The following is a 13,486-nucleotide window of genomic DNA, read 5'->3' on the forward strand; positions in this document are numbered from 1 at the left end:
TGCGGCAGAGGCGAAGGAATTGGGAATAGGGGATGGCATTTTTGCAGGAAGGTGGGTGGGAGGAGGTGTATTCTAGGTAGCTGTGGGAGTCGGTGGGCTTGAAATGGATATCGGTTTCCAGGTGGTTGCCAGAGATGGAAACAGAGAGGTCCAGGAAGGAGAGAGAGGTATCGGAGATGGTCCAGGTGAACTTAAGGTTGGGGTGGAAGGTGTTAGTGAAGTGGATGAGCTGTTCGATCTCCTCGTGGGAGCACGAGGCGGCGCCGCCGATACAGTCATCGATGTAACGGAGGAAGAGGTGGGGGATTGTGCCAGTGTAGCTTTGGAAGAGGGATTGTTCCACGTATCCTACAAAGATGCAGGCATAGCTTGGGCCCATGCGGGTACCCATGGCCACCCCGTTTGTCTGTAGGAAGTGGGAGGAATTGAAGGAGAAGTTGTTAAGAGTGAGGACTGCTGCTGCCCCACCAAACTTATCTCCTCTTATCTCGACTCCATTTTCTCCCCCTTGGTCCAGGAACTCCCCACCTAAGTCTGTGACACCACCCACGCCCTCCACCTCCTCCAAAACTTCCAATTCCCTGGTCCCCAACACCTCATCTCTACTATGGACGTCCAGACCCTGTACACTTGCATTCCCCATGCAGATGACCCAAAGGCCCTCTGCTTCTTCCTGTCCTGCAGGCCCGACCAGTTCCCTCCACTGATACCCTGATGCGCTTCGCTGAACTCGTCCTCACCCTTACTGTATCGGCGCCGCCTCATGCTCCCATGAAGAGATCGAACAGTTCATCCACTTCACTAACACCTTCCACCCCAATCTTAAGTTCACGTGGACCATCTCCGATACCTCTCTCTCCTTCCTGGACCTCTCTTTTTCATCTCTGGCAACCACCTGGAAACCGATATCTATTTCAAGCCTACCGACTCCCACAGCTACCTAGAATACACCTCCTCCCACCCACCTTCCTGCAAAAATGCCATCCCCTATTCCCAATTCCTTCGCCTCTGCCGCACCTGCTCCTGAGATGAGGCATTCCACTCCCGGACATCCCAGATGTCCCCCTTTTTTCAACGACCGCAACTTCTCCTCCACAGTGGTCGAAAACACCCTCGACCGTGCCTCTCACATTTCCTGCAACTCATCCCTCACACCCCGCTCCCCGCAATAACCACCAAAACAGAATCCCCCTCATCCTCACGTACCACCCAACCAACCTCCGGATCCAACACATCATCCTCCGACACTTCCGCCATCTGCAATCCGACCCCACCACCAAAGACATTTTTCCCTCCCCACCCTTATCTGCTTTCCGGAGGGAGCACTCTCTCCGTGACTCCCTTGTCTGCTCCACACTCCCCTCCAGCCCCACCACCCCCGGCACTTTTCCCTGCAACCGCAGGAAGTGCTACACCTGCCCCTACTCCTCCCCCCTCACCCCCATCCCAGGCCCCAAGAAGACCTTCTACATCAAACAGATGTTCACCTGCACATCTGCTAATGAGGCATACTGTATCCGCTGTTCCCGATGTGGCCTCCTCTACATCGGGGAAACCAAGCTGAGGCTTGGGGACCGCTCGGTTCACGACAAACAACTGCACCTCCCAGTCGTGAACCATTCAAATCCCCCTCCCACTTCTTGGATGACATGTCCCTCCTGGGCTTCCTGCAGTGCCACAATGATGCCACCCGAAGGTTGCAGGAACAGCATCTCATATTTCGCTTGGGAACCCTGCAGCCCAATCGTCTCAATGTGAACTTCACAAGCTTCAAAATCTCCCCTCCCCCGACCACATCCCAAATCCAGCCCAGCTTGTCCCCGCCTCCCTAACCTGTCCTTCCTCCCACCTATCCATTCCTCCCACCTCAAGTCCCACCCCCATCTCCTACCTACCAGCCTCATCCTGCCTCCTTGACCTGTCCGTCCTCCCTGGACTGACCTATCCCCTCCCTAATTCCCCACCTACACTCACCTTTACTGGCTCCATCCCCGCCTCTTTGACCTGTCTGTCTCCTCTCCACCTATCTTCTCCTTTATCCATCTCCTATCCTCCTCCCACTCCCTATTTATTTCAGAATCCCCTTCCTCTCCCCCATTCCTGAAGAAGGGTCTAGACCCGAAATGTCAGCTTTCCTGCTCCTCTGATGCTGCTTGGCCTGCTGTGTTCATCCAGCTCTACACCTTGTTAACTCAAGCATTTTTATGTTGTGTTTAAAAATCAGAATGCAGTGCAGTTAGAGAATTTCTGGGTGTGATGAACTTTTGGCTGGAAGTATTGTTAAAGCATTTTGCAATTGGAAATGTTTTGAAATATTTTGTACCAATCGGACAAGGGCCAAACTGAACTACTTCATGGCTTCGACCCTGATTTTTTGATGGTCAGACAATTGTTTCTGTAGCAAACATGGGAATTGTGCCGACAGACTTTAAGGAATTTCCAACATAGCAAACTCTGGAGGAATTGCCTCGGAAATTGAAGATTCCACTAATTCACTAATAGATCAATTCCCCTAAGCCCAGAGCCCTCTGAAAGTCTCTGTTTAAATTGGAGAATTCATAGGGTTTTGCTGCTGTTACGTAAATCATTACTCAAAGTTTGTTTGTTAAAAACATAGTCGAACTAATGAATAACCATTGAACTAACTGCCAGCCTACCTTTCACACCCCAAAGACTCAGACCCCACACTCCCTGTCCCTGTGTGACCTACACATAGTTCCCAGCCCTCCAAGACCTCATAGCTCCTTGTTGTGGGCCTAACCCCTCATGGGACTGGATCTCTCTCCACCTGACCACCAGACCTAACAATGTCTGCCCCATCTCCCTGACAAGCAACACACCCCTTTTCCCCAACTCCACTCACATTCTGCACACTTCAGACCTGACTCCCATATCCCCTTTCACCTGGCACCTCACAGTTCTACCCTCTCCCACCCCTAGAACCCCCTGCCAAATCAATAGTGTCCACCCAGACCTAAGTTAAAGACCCCATTACCTACCTGGTCACTTACCACCTTGCACCTTAGCTCCTTGCTTACCAGAACCCTATCCAATTGCACCATACCCTCAACCCAGGTTGCTCCCTACTTAAAATCAGAGAATCACTGAATCCCTCCAGTGCAGAAAGAGGCCATTCAGCCCATTGAGTCTACACTGACTTTCTGAAGAGCATCCCATCCTATTCCCGTAACCCTTCCTTTACCATGGATAATCTGCCTACCCCGCATATCTCTGGAAACTATGGGTAATTTAGCGTGGCCAATCCACCTGACCTGCACATCTTTGGACTGTGGGCAGAAACTAGACACCTGGCAGAAACTCACACAGACACTGGGAGAACGTGCAAACTCCACACAGGCAGTATTCCAAGGCTGGAATCAAACTCTGGTTCCTGACGCTGTCAGGCAGCAGTGCTAACCATTGATCCACTGTACCACTCTGACAACTACTGTCTACCCACTTGCACCATGCTTGCCTGGCACCTTACCCCTACCCACCAAGTATTCAACCCTGTCAGCACTCTACCCTCAGATCTACCTTATGAACTTACCCTTTCATAGGAGCTGTCAATGTGGCTGGACCTTGAAATAATGGAATATGGCAATTGACTGCTGTGAGAAAGGTTATGTGGTTTGCCTTCTCCTGATTGTAGCGTACTATAAGGGACCTGTTAGAATGGAAGTACACCTCTGCATTTCAGAAGGAACTGCAGTTGGAATCTCCTGTCAGAAAGGCAGAGCTCTTTCCTTTCATTGACAAAGAAAGGAACAAAGTGTCAATCTGCTTGATATTATGGACAAATCCAAATACCTCATGGTAATTATATCTCACTATTACGTCTTATTTATTCAGCATTCTGTATTGGTTGTCAAGTGAGTGTGTGGTTTTCCTTGCATCTGGGTTAAATTTTTGGCTAAAAGAATTGCTTGGCTAGAACTAATGAAACAAATTAAATTTAGAAGTAAATTATAATAAGGAACAACAGAGACATTGCAACAACAGATTGTTTGTCTCAGAGCAGAAATTATGTGCTGAATTTTACTAATATCAGCTAAGTGTCAATTTTGGGGAGTTTCTGAGAATGTTTCTCTCTGTGAGCTCGCTATCAAAATTCTCTGCTGCTCAGCTCATTGTTTACTCACCATGCCTCTATGGTAATGCATTCTTGCTATTGTGTGCTGACCAGCAATGATGTGGAGGTGTCAGTGTTGGACTCGGGTGGACAAGGTCAGAAATCACACGACACCAGGTTATAGTCCAACAGGTTTATTTGAAAACACAAGCTTTCGGAGCCACAGTCCTCCTTCAGGTGTTAGTGAGAGAGGTAGTGTTAGGCACTGAATTTGTAACTAAACAGTTTGTTTAGTATGTCCTCATTAATGGTGTGAATCTTTGATCTTTTACTTATAAATTCAGTGCCTAATACTACCTCTCTCACTAACACCTGAAGGAGGACTGTGGCTCCAAAAGCTTGTGTTTTCAAATAAACCTGTTGGACTATAACATGGTGTCATGTGATTTCTGACTCTGAATAGCAATGGAAGTACTTGCTGCTGGGATTCGAACTGCCAGCACCATATTCGAAATCCAGCTGTGAACCAGGTCTAAAGCCAACAGTGAGCAATAACCCTCTACATAGTTTGAGGGAAATGGAAAAGAAACACCAATATGGCACTAGTAACACTTTATTGAAACTCAAAGATCACAACCATAAATGTATTTCCTCATTCCATCTGATCAGCTGTAGCTACTAGAGTGAAGCGAGAGGCTAAAAATTGTTGATGCTGCACCACGTGAAAACCCTGATTAATAGAACCATTCTTTGCCTAAAACCAAGAGCAACATAACATCTTGTCATTTTTCAACATGGTAGTAACATATGTTGGAAAGCCTTCAAGGTGGATATTCCAATCCACATTAGACCATTTTGGGCTTGAAGGAACCCACATACAATATGGTGGTAACAGTGGATCACTGCCACAACATAGTGAGCGGTGTTAACCAGCATTGTTTCAAAAGGGTGTCAGCTAGAAGAAATTAAAAATTAGGGCTTCAAGAAAAAGCAAAGTCCTTGCTGGTGATCTGGTAAGCTTCAAGAGAAAAACCTGATTGCTGACAACAGCACATACCATAAACAATCCTTGAAAGTAGATTTTTTAAATTCTCTCCATGGGCTGGGTCATCATTTATTGTCTATCTCTAATTGCCCTTAAGAAGGTGGTGGTGAGTTGCCTTCTTGAACCACTGCAGTCCATGTGCTGTAGGCCCACCATGCTATTACAGAGGGAATTCCAGGATTTTGACGCAACAACACTGAAGGAACAGTGATATATTTCCAAGTCAGGATGGTGATTGGCATGGAGGGGAATGTACAGGTGATGGTACTTTTCTGTCTCTGCTGCCCTTGTCTTTCTAGATGGAAGTGGTTGTGGGTTTGGAATGTGCTGTTTGAGGAGCTTTGATAATTTTCTGCAGTCCATCTTGTAGGTGATATACACTGCTGCTACTGAGTGTCAGTGATGGAAAGAGTGGATGATTGTGGATGTGGTGCCAATCAAGTATACAGTTTTGGCTTGGCTGGTGTCAAGTTTCTTGAGTGTTGTTGGTTGCTGCAGTCATCCAGACAAGTGGGGAGTATGCCATCACCCTTGTGCTTTCTAGATGGTGGGCAGGCTTCAGTGCTCAGAAGGTCAGTTACTCAGTGTAGTTTTCCTCGCCTCTGATGTGCGTTCATAGTGACTGTATTTGTACGGTTAGTCACCTTCAATTTCCGGCCAGTGCTAACCCCAAGGATGTTGGCAGTGAGTGTTTCAATGATGGCAAACCATTGAATCTCAAGGGAGAGTGGTTAGATTCTCTCTTAATGGAAATGGTCATTGCATTTGTGTGGCACAAATGTTACCTTGTTCCTTTTCAGCCCGAGCTTGGATATTATCCACGTCTTTCTGTATTTGGACATGGACTACTTCAGTATCTGAGTCGCAAATGGTGTTGAAAAATGTCCAACATTGGTGAATACTCCCATTTCCGACCTTATTATGTGGAACAGAAATAGGCACAGAACAAACCTGCAGTTACATACTGGCTACATTATGAGGTCATGGTCTGTGGGAGTGGTTGTAAGTCTGAGTTTTAAGGCATCAAAACCAAAATTCCTCATACAATGCAGAAACCCTAGACGTACAATAATTGAGGCTGAAAGGGGAGTAAATAGCAGCTAAGTTTGGGTGTCACCATCATAGCACACATGCTGCAGAAGGCAGTGCTGGAAAAATTAAACCAAGAAGGGAATGAAAGAAAATGGATATATTCTGGGAGAGGAGGGCTTCGGATATTGCTAACCAAGCCACCTATAGCCACAAAACATTGGGGAATATAAAGAAAAATGCAATTTGATCTAACATGAAAAGGTTTTGGAAGGAAAGGAGAATGCAGCTGGAATCCAATTGAGGTTCCAAAGCACAGGAAATCTTCCTTTATGACCACGGAAGGCTGGAAAACCACTGTTACAGTCACAAGGTATGGGAAAATGTTCTAGAACAACACAAAGCTCAGAAGAATTGCTATTACTAAAGATTAAAATAAAACTTTAGGGAAGATAAAATGCCTGACCACATTAAGAAGCATGGTATCCATTGCAGATGGATAGTATTCGAGCAAAATTACATTTCAGAGATGATCTGAATAGAACACAAAATTGAACTTCTGAAGAAGACAGTTCTTCAGGAATAGAAAACTTTGAAACTGTAAAATAAGACAGAAGCTGAACAAATACACACCAATACACAATCAGTAGTATATCAGATTTTATTGAGAGTGACTTGCAACTTCATAGAAATTCAGAGAGTTTGAAAACCTTTGACAATTATTTCAACATAAGTAATAAAATTCTTGACAGAGTTAGATCCATTAAAAGAGTGCCATATCCAGGTAAATCCATACATAATTTCTGTTAATGCTCAATAATTAATAATAATGACACCAAAATAGGTGATGAAGTGGACAGTGAAGAAGATTATCTCAAAGTAAAATGGGACCTTGATCAGATGGGCCAATGGGCTGAAGAGTGGCAGATGGAGTTTACTTTTGATAAGTGTGAGGTGTTGTGTTTTGGTAAGACAAACAGGACTAGAATTATACAGTTAACAGTATAATTTTGTCGGGCGTTTTGTCGAACAAAGACACCTATGGGTGTAGATGCATAATTCCTTGGAAGTGGAGTCGCACAGAGAAGGGTGGTGAAGAAGGTATTTGGTATGCTTGCCTTCATTGGTCAGAATATTGAGTATAGGAATTGGGATGTCATGTTTTAGCTGTACAGGACATTAGTGAGGTCAGCTTTAGAATACTGCGTACACTTCCGGTCACCCTTCTATAGGAAAGATGTGGTTAAACTTGAGAGGGTACAGAAAAAGATTTCCAAAGATCTTGCCGGGGTTGGAGGGTTTGCCTATAGGGAGAGGCTACATAGGGCTGGAGCTACTTTCCCTGGAGCATCGGAGGCTAAGAGGTAACCTTATAGAGGTTTGTAAAATCATGCGGAGCGTGGATAGGGCAAATAGCCAAGGTCTTTTTTCTGGGTTGGGTTATCCAAAACTAGAGGGCATAGGTTTAAGGTGAGGAGGAAAGATTTACAAAGGACCTGAGATGTAACTTCTTCACCCAGAGAGTGGTGTATGTATGGAACTAGCTGCCAGAGGAAGTGGTGGAGGTGGATACACTTACAACATTTAAATGATTTTAGGATGGATATATTAGGAAAGGTTTAGAGGGAAATGGGCCAAATGCTGGCAAGTGGGATCAGGTCAGATTGGGATGCCTGGTCAGTGTGGACAAGTTGGACCAAAGGGCCTGCTTCTGTGCTGTATGACTCCACAGTTTAGTGGCAAGATGTGACTATAGTTACTTGAATTCAAAAGAGACTGAATTGTTGATGGGTGTATTGATGAGTCTTTCTCAAATTTATTCTAGTTCAAAGAAGGCCTAACTTTAGAGAAAGTCATTGAGATGGTGAGTGAAGCAGAGGTCCAGAAGCAAAACAGCTCACTCCAAAGAGGAGAAGATAAAATTTGATACAGGAGATCAATGGAATCTGTTCATTTCTTAAGATACAAAATCAAGTAAGCCAGTGCAGAAGGTAGGACAGACACCAATTAAGAAAAGTTTGTTTCAACACAATGAAACAAGGAAACCTCATGGCATAATTAGTGCCCAGCTTTTAAACTAGATGCTTTTGTTATAAGAAAATAGGTCACTTTCAGAAATCTACCTAAACAGGACACAGCCTCAGTAGAGCAAAAGACTGAAGAGCTATTTGGTGAAATTTTTAATCAGAGTAAAATTGGTTTCCAGTAGAAGATAAATTCAAAATTTTTCCCAAGGGAAATCAGTGACGTAGACCAGATGTTTTGGCATACAGTCATGTATATCTTTGGACATCTTAAAATTTCAAGTTAGACAGGAGAGAGAGTATCACAACATTGTCAGATAGAGAGTCTTGGTTGACAAAACTCTGCTTACAGCCAACAGAAATCCAACTACATGGTCTGGGGGCATCTCCAAAATAGGAAATCCAAACACTTAGAAAAGGGTTAAATACTAAATAAAAACCAAAAGAACTGCGGATGCTGTAAATCAGGAACAAAAACAAAGTTACTGGATAAGCTCAGCAGGTCTGGCAGCATCTGTGGAGGAGAAAACAAAGTTAATGTTTCAGGCCCGGTGACCCTTCCTCAGAACTCCAAACTTAGAAAAGGGTTATGGACTTCATAAAGTTTCGCTCCTAGGCTGAAGAGCTCATATTGATAACAATCTCATTCAAAAGGTAGAAGACATTAAACAACAAAAGGTGTATAAAAAGCTGACAGAAAATTTCACTAGACTGGTTAAGCCCATGACAGAACCCAAGCAAAAAATACAGGATGTCCTAAGGTTAGTTTTATTGCAATTAAACATTTATTTCCTACCATAAATGAGATGCGCAGAGGTAATTTTAGTGGTTTAGCTGATATGTTTTCCATTGCTTTCAAAACTGAAGAATGTTCAGATTCCAAATTGCAACTAAATTCATAGTTAAGTGCAAACAAAGAGGCAACTTTTACACCACCTGCACAACACAGATCATCAGAAGCATTTGGAGCTAAATGGAGCCAGATTGCAACACAGCACAGTGGACTACCATGTATGATAATGTGAAGTCTGACATTAGGTTGCTGATGTGATTAAGAAGGAACAAGTTCAACCAAAATGTCTGACATCACCGCCTTGCAAAAAAAAAAATCCCCAACAACGAAGGGTATCACATCAAGCAAGAATGAATCTCCCCATAACAGAATTCTGTAAGTGAATTAGCTGGTTTCGTGAATAATTCAGTCACTGAGTGGACAGGAGAAAACTCACAAGTAATGAAGAAGTTGAACTGTTAAGTTCATCTACTTTAGCACATGTCTAGAGGTGGAATGAGAATCAAATTCCACTGACTTAAACTGAAGATGTGGTGCATCCAACTCCATGGAAGATAACCATTAAGAAAGCATTAACAATGACCAAAGATCCAAGTTTTATTTTTAGAAAATGACTGCTACAGCAAGGAACACACTGACAACTGTAAAGTATATAGGAACACTGCTGAAATGTGATGAAAAGTGGAATTTTTTTGAGTGTTTTGTATTTGAATTTCAAAATAGATGCAGACATACGTGGATCAGTTCAGCCAGGTTTTGTGTTTAAAATGGTCAGGAACTCATTTGGACAGTGACCTAAATATATCTATTCCAAGAAAGCATGTGAATGGAGTGAAATACCTAGGAGAATCCCTGCAGTGTTAATGGATAAAATGTTTACCTCCTTGGGTTTATGACAGGCAGAATAAACACATGAAGGCAATTGGTTTAGTTTTGGCTTCAAAACAAAAGATTCAAAGTTTTAGTTCAGAAGAACCCAGAGTCTAAGTCAGAAGACAGGACAGTTTCTCCTAGCAGGTAAATCAAGTCACGTCAGGAGAATCAGTTTGTATCAACGTATTCAAGTTGTTTTATAACTGATTAATGTTTAGGATGTCAGAATTGTGAGAGATTCATGCCAGTGAACCTGGAAACGAATCATAAAAACCAAGTCTTAACAGTCTGAGGGAAGGAAACTGGAAAGTGTCAGTTAAGTAGAGACTTAAAAAACAACTGAGACAGGGGTGTTATTTCTGTAGGATTTGTAGGATTTAGTTTAACAGATGGTGTTGGGAAGCACATTGAAACTTTTATATATGTACATCGTTTCTTTTTGTGAAATAAACTTAAGTTCTGTTGTTAAAGAACATCTGCATCCTCATGTGAATAAGTTTCAGTGATTAATCACCACATTAGCCAACTGTAGATATAAAAAATGAAGACAGGTTTCATTTTTGAATCTGACTTGTCCAATATTACCATCAACTGTGGTCATATCAAGTGTCCTCCACGTAAGAAATATAAGAAATTAAAGTCTTTCCAGTTCAAGAGAGACCACAGACTTGAGACAATCAGAAACAGCAAGTCAATAAGTTACCACTCTTCCGAGTCCAAAGGGAATACATTTTAAAGGCAAAGATGTGGGGAGAGAGATGAGGTGGTGGGTAATGTAAGTATGTAAACAAATGCATATCAATCTCATAACGATATGAACAAATGTTTGAGGGAGTTGTTACAACAGGTTCTAAAACATTCTGTAAGGGTCAGTACTTGGATTGCAGTAACACCATCTACCGTGATGATGTCATGGAGACTTGATGAAAGTAAAGAAGAGATAGAGCTGGGGCCAGTGTGCTGCTAACAGTCTCAGGATGACGTGGAGGTGGCAGTGTTGGACCGAGATGGACAAGGTCAGAAATCACACGACACCAGGTTATAGTCCAACAGGTTTATTTGAAAACACAAGCTTTCGGAGCCTCGCTCCTTCTTCAGGTATTAGTGAGAAAGGTGGCATAACACACTGAATTTATAAGTAAAAGATCAAAGGGTTACACAACTGATGAGGATGTATTAAACAAACCTAAGATGCTGTTAGATCTTTAATCAGATAGAATTGATTAATATGTGTATGTAAATCTCTGAATTCAATTTCAAGTCACTGCCTCAAGAGAACTAAAGGTTTTATCAGTGTAAAGAAGAGGTGTCATTTTAGGTCAAACAATGCATGTTGGGTGTGAGGCCTTGTTTAGAATCAGTTTGTGTTTTGCTTTGGAATCAGACTGATTTTGCTTCTAAAGTAGGATTTTTTAAAACTATCTATAAATTGTGTGCTTTTTGAACAAAATAGAATGTATCTGCAAGTACAAATTCACCCCATAGATTTAAGTGTGTGTGTATGTGTCTGTGTGTGTGTCTGGGAGAAAGAGAGAGTGTGTGTATCTGTGTGTGTATGTGTATCTGTGTGTGTGTGTGTGGGAGAGAGAGAGTGTGTGTGTGTGTGTGGGAGAGAGAGAGTGTGTGTGTGTGTGTAGGAGAGAGAGAGAGAGTGTGTGTGTGTGTGTGAGAGAGAGAGTGTGTGTGTGTGCGCGTGTGTATGTTGGGGGGGGAAGAGAGAATGTGTGTGTGAGAGTGAGGGGAGGAGGAGAGAGAGTGTGTGCGTGTGTGTGCCTGGAGAGAAATGGACAGAGGGTGAATGTGTGTGTGTATGTAGCGGGGGGGAAGAGAGAGAATGAGTGAGGGGGGAGAGAAAGAGTGAGTGTGTGCGAGTGTGTTGGGGGGAGAGAAAGTGTGTGTGTATATGGGGGGGAAGAGAGAGAGGGAGTGAGAGAGTGAGTTGTGTGTGTGAGTGAGGGGGAGAGAGTGTGAGTGTGTGTAATGGTGGGAGAGAGATAAGAGTGAGCATGTGCTTGCGTGTGAGGGGGTGAGAGAGAAAGTGAGTGTGCGCGTGTGTGGGGAGGGGGAGAGAGAGTGTGTGCGTGTGTGTGCCTGGAGAGAAATGGACAGAGGGTGAATGTGTGTGTGTATGTAGCGGGGGGGAAGAGAGAGAATGAGTGAGGGGGGAGAGAAAGAGTGAGTGTGTGCGAGTGTGTTGGGGGGAGAGAAAGTGTGTGTGTGTGGGGGGGGGGGGGGGGGGAGGGAGGGGGGGTGTGTGGGGGGGGTGGCAGAGTGAGTGTGTGCGTGTTGTAAGGGGGGAGACAGAGAGGAAGTGTGGGAGAGACAGTGTGTGTGTTTGTGTGTGTATGTGTGTGTGTGTGGGAGAGAGAGTGTGTATGTGTGTTGGTGAGGAGAGAGAGTGTGTGTGAGAGGTGTGGAGAGAGAGAGAGTGTGTGTGTTGGGAGGGGGAGTGAGAGAGAGGGTGTGTGGGAGTGAGAGAGAGGGTGTGTGGGAGAGAGAGATTGCATGTGTTGGGGGGAGAGAGAGAGTTTATGTGTGTGTGGGAGAGAGGGAGTTTTTGTGTGTGAGGGAGGGTGAGTGTGTGTATGTGAGGGAGAGAGAGTGTGTGTTTGTGTGTGCTTGAGAGACAGTGCGTGTAAGAGAGAGAATCTGTGTGAGAGTGCGTGTGTGTGAGAGAGAGAGTGTATAGTGTGGTGGGGTCGCCTGTAGTGCGACATGAACCCGAGATCCCGACTGAGGCTGTCCTCATGGGTACTGAACTTGTGTATCAGCCTCTGCTGAGTGACCCTGTGTTGTTGTGTATCCCAAATTCCGACTTGGAGGATGTTTACCCAAAGATCCGAGGCTGAATGCCCTTGATCGCTGAAGTGTTTCCCCACTGGGAGGGAACATCCCTGTTTGGCGATTGTTGCGCAGTGTCCATTCATCTGTTATCGTAGCGTCTGCATGGTTTCACCAATATACCATGCCTTGGGGCATCCTTGCCTGCAGCGTATGAGAATAGACAATGACGGCCGAGCTGCATGAATGTCTTCCGTACATGTGGTAGGTGGTGTTCTCATGTGTGATGGTAGTGTCCACGTCAAAGATCTGACCTGTCTTGCAGAGTCTCAGTAGTAATATCGTTCATACTCATATAACCCGAGACTACATCCACACTGTGTCTTAGGACATTGTACCAGCCTTAGCACAGGAGTGTTTTGATCAGTGGCATTTGTACTTCTTTAGGATGGCCACCAAATTATTTACTTCCCACATTCCATATATTAATAAGTTAAATGTTGTTGATAGGTTAAAAGCTTTTTCCTCCAACAGAACAACAATGCAACATTCTTGTTTTCTTCTATGTGTATTTATTTTACATCTACTCAACTGCTATATAATGGACATCTTTGTTTTCAACCTTTATAAGCCCTGGTATATTTTTGTCTTTCAGCAAATTCCCTCTTGAAGTGGTTCTGTGTTTGCTGGGTTCTGTTGTGTGCGATTGCAATGATGACTATATTACATTTATTGAGAATATCCCACCATAATAGGAGTCATCCAGGAGAAAGGGTTTGTGATAAGTAAAAAAATTAACTGTGAACAAATATTATGTTTTGTTATTTCTAGTCCTTCAATTTTGTCACAGATTTTTTGTGAAAGTTTTG

General features: G+C 43.9%; 1 protein-coding gene across 2 annotated transcripts in view; it reads left to right on the forward strand.

The window, feature by feature from the left end:
- LOC109918580 (lysosomal amino acid transporter 1 homolog) overlaps positions 1-13,486 on the forward strand; it is a 62,936-nt gene that overhangs the window by 41,410 nt on the left and 8,040 nt on the right. For both annotated transcript variants that reach the window (XM_048604373.1, XM_048604372.1), the window contains one exon: positions 13,273-13,391. In XM_048604373.1, the coding sequence (XP_048460330.1) occupies positions 13,273-13,391 (119 nt within the window). The remainder of the gene's footprint in view (positions 1-13,272; positions 13,392-13,486) is intronic.

This window comes from Rhincodon typus, chromosome 13 (genome assembly GCF_021869965.1).
Source record: "Rhincodon typus isolate 14 chromosome 13, sRhiTyp1.1, whole genome shotgun sequence".
In the NCBI taxonomy this organism is placed as follows: domain Eukaryota; kingdom Metazoa; phylum Chordata; class Chondrichthyes; order Orectolobiformes; family Rhincodontidae; genus Rhincodon; species Rhincodon typus.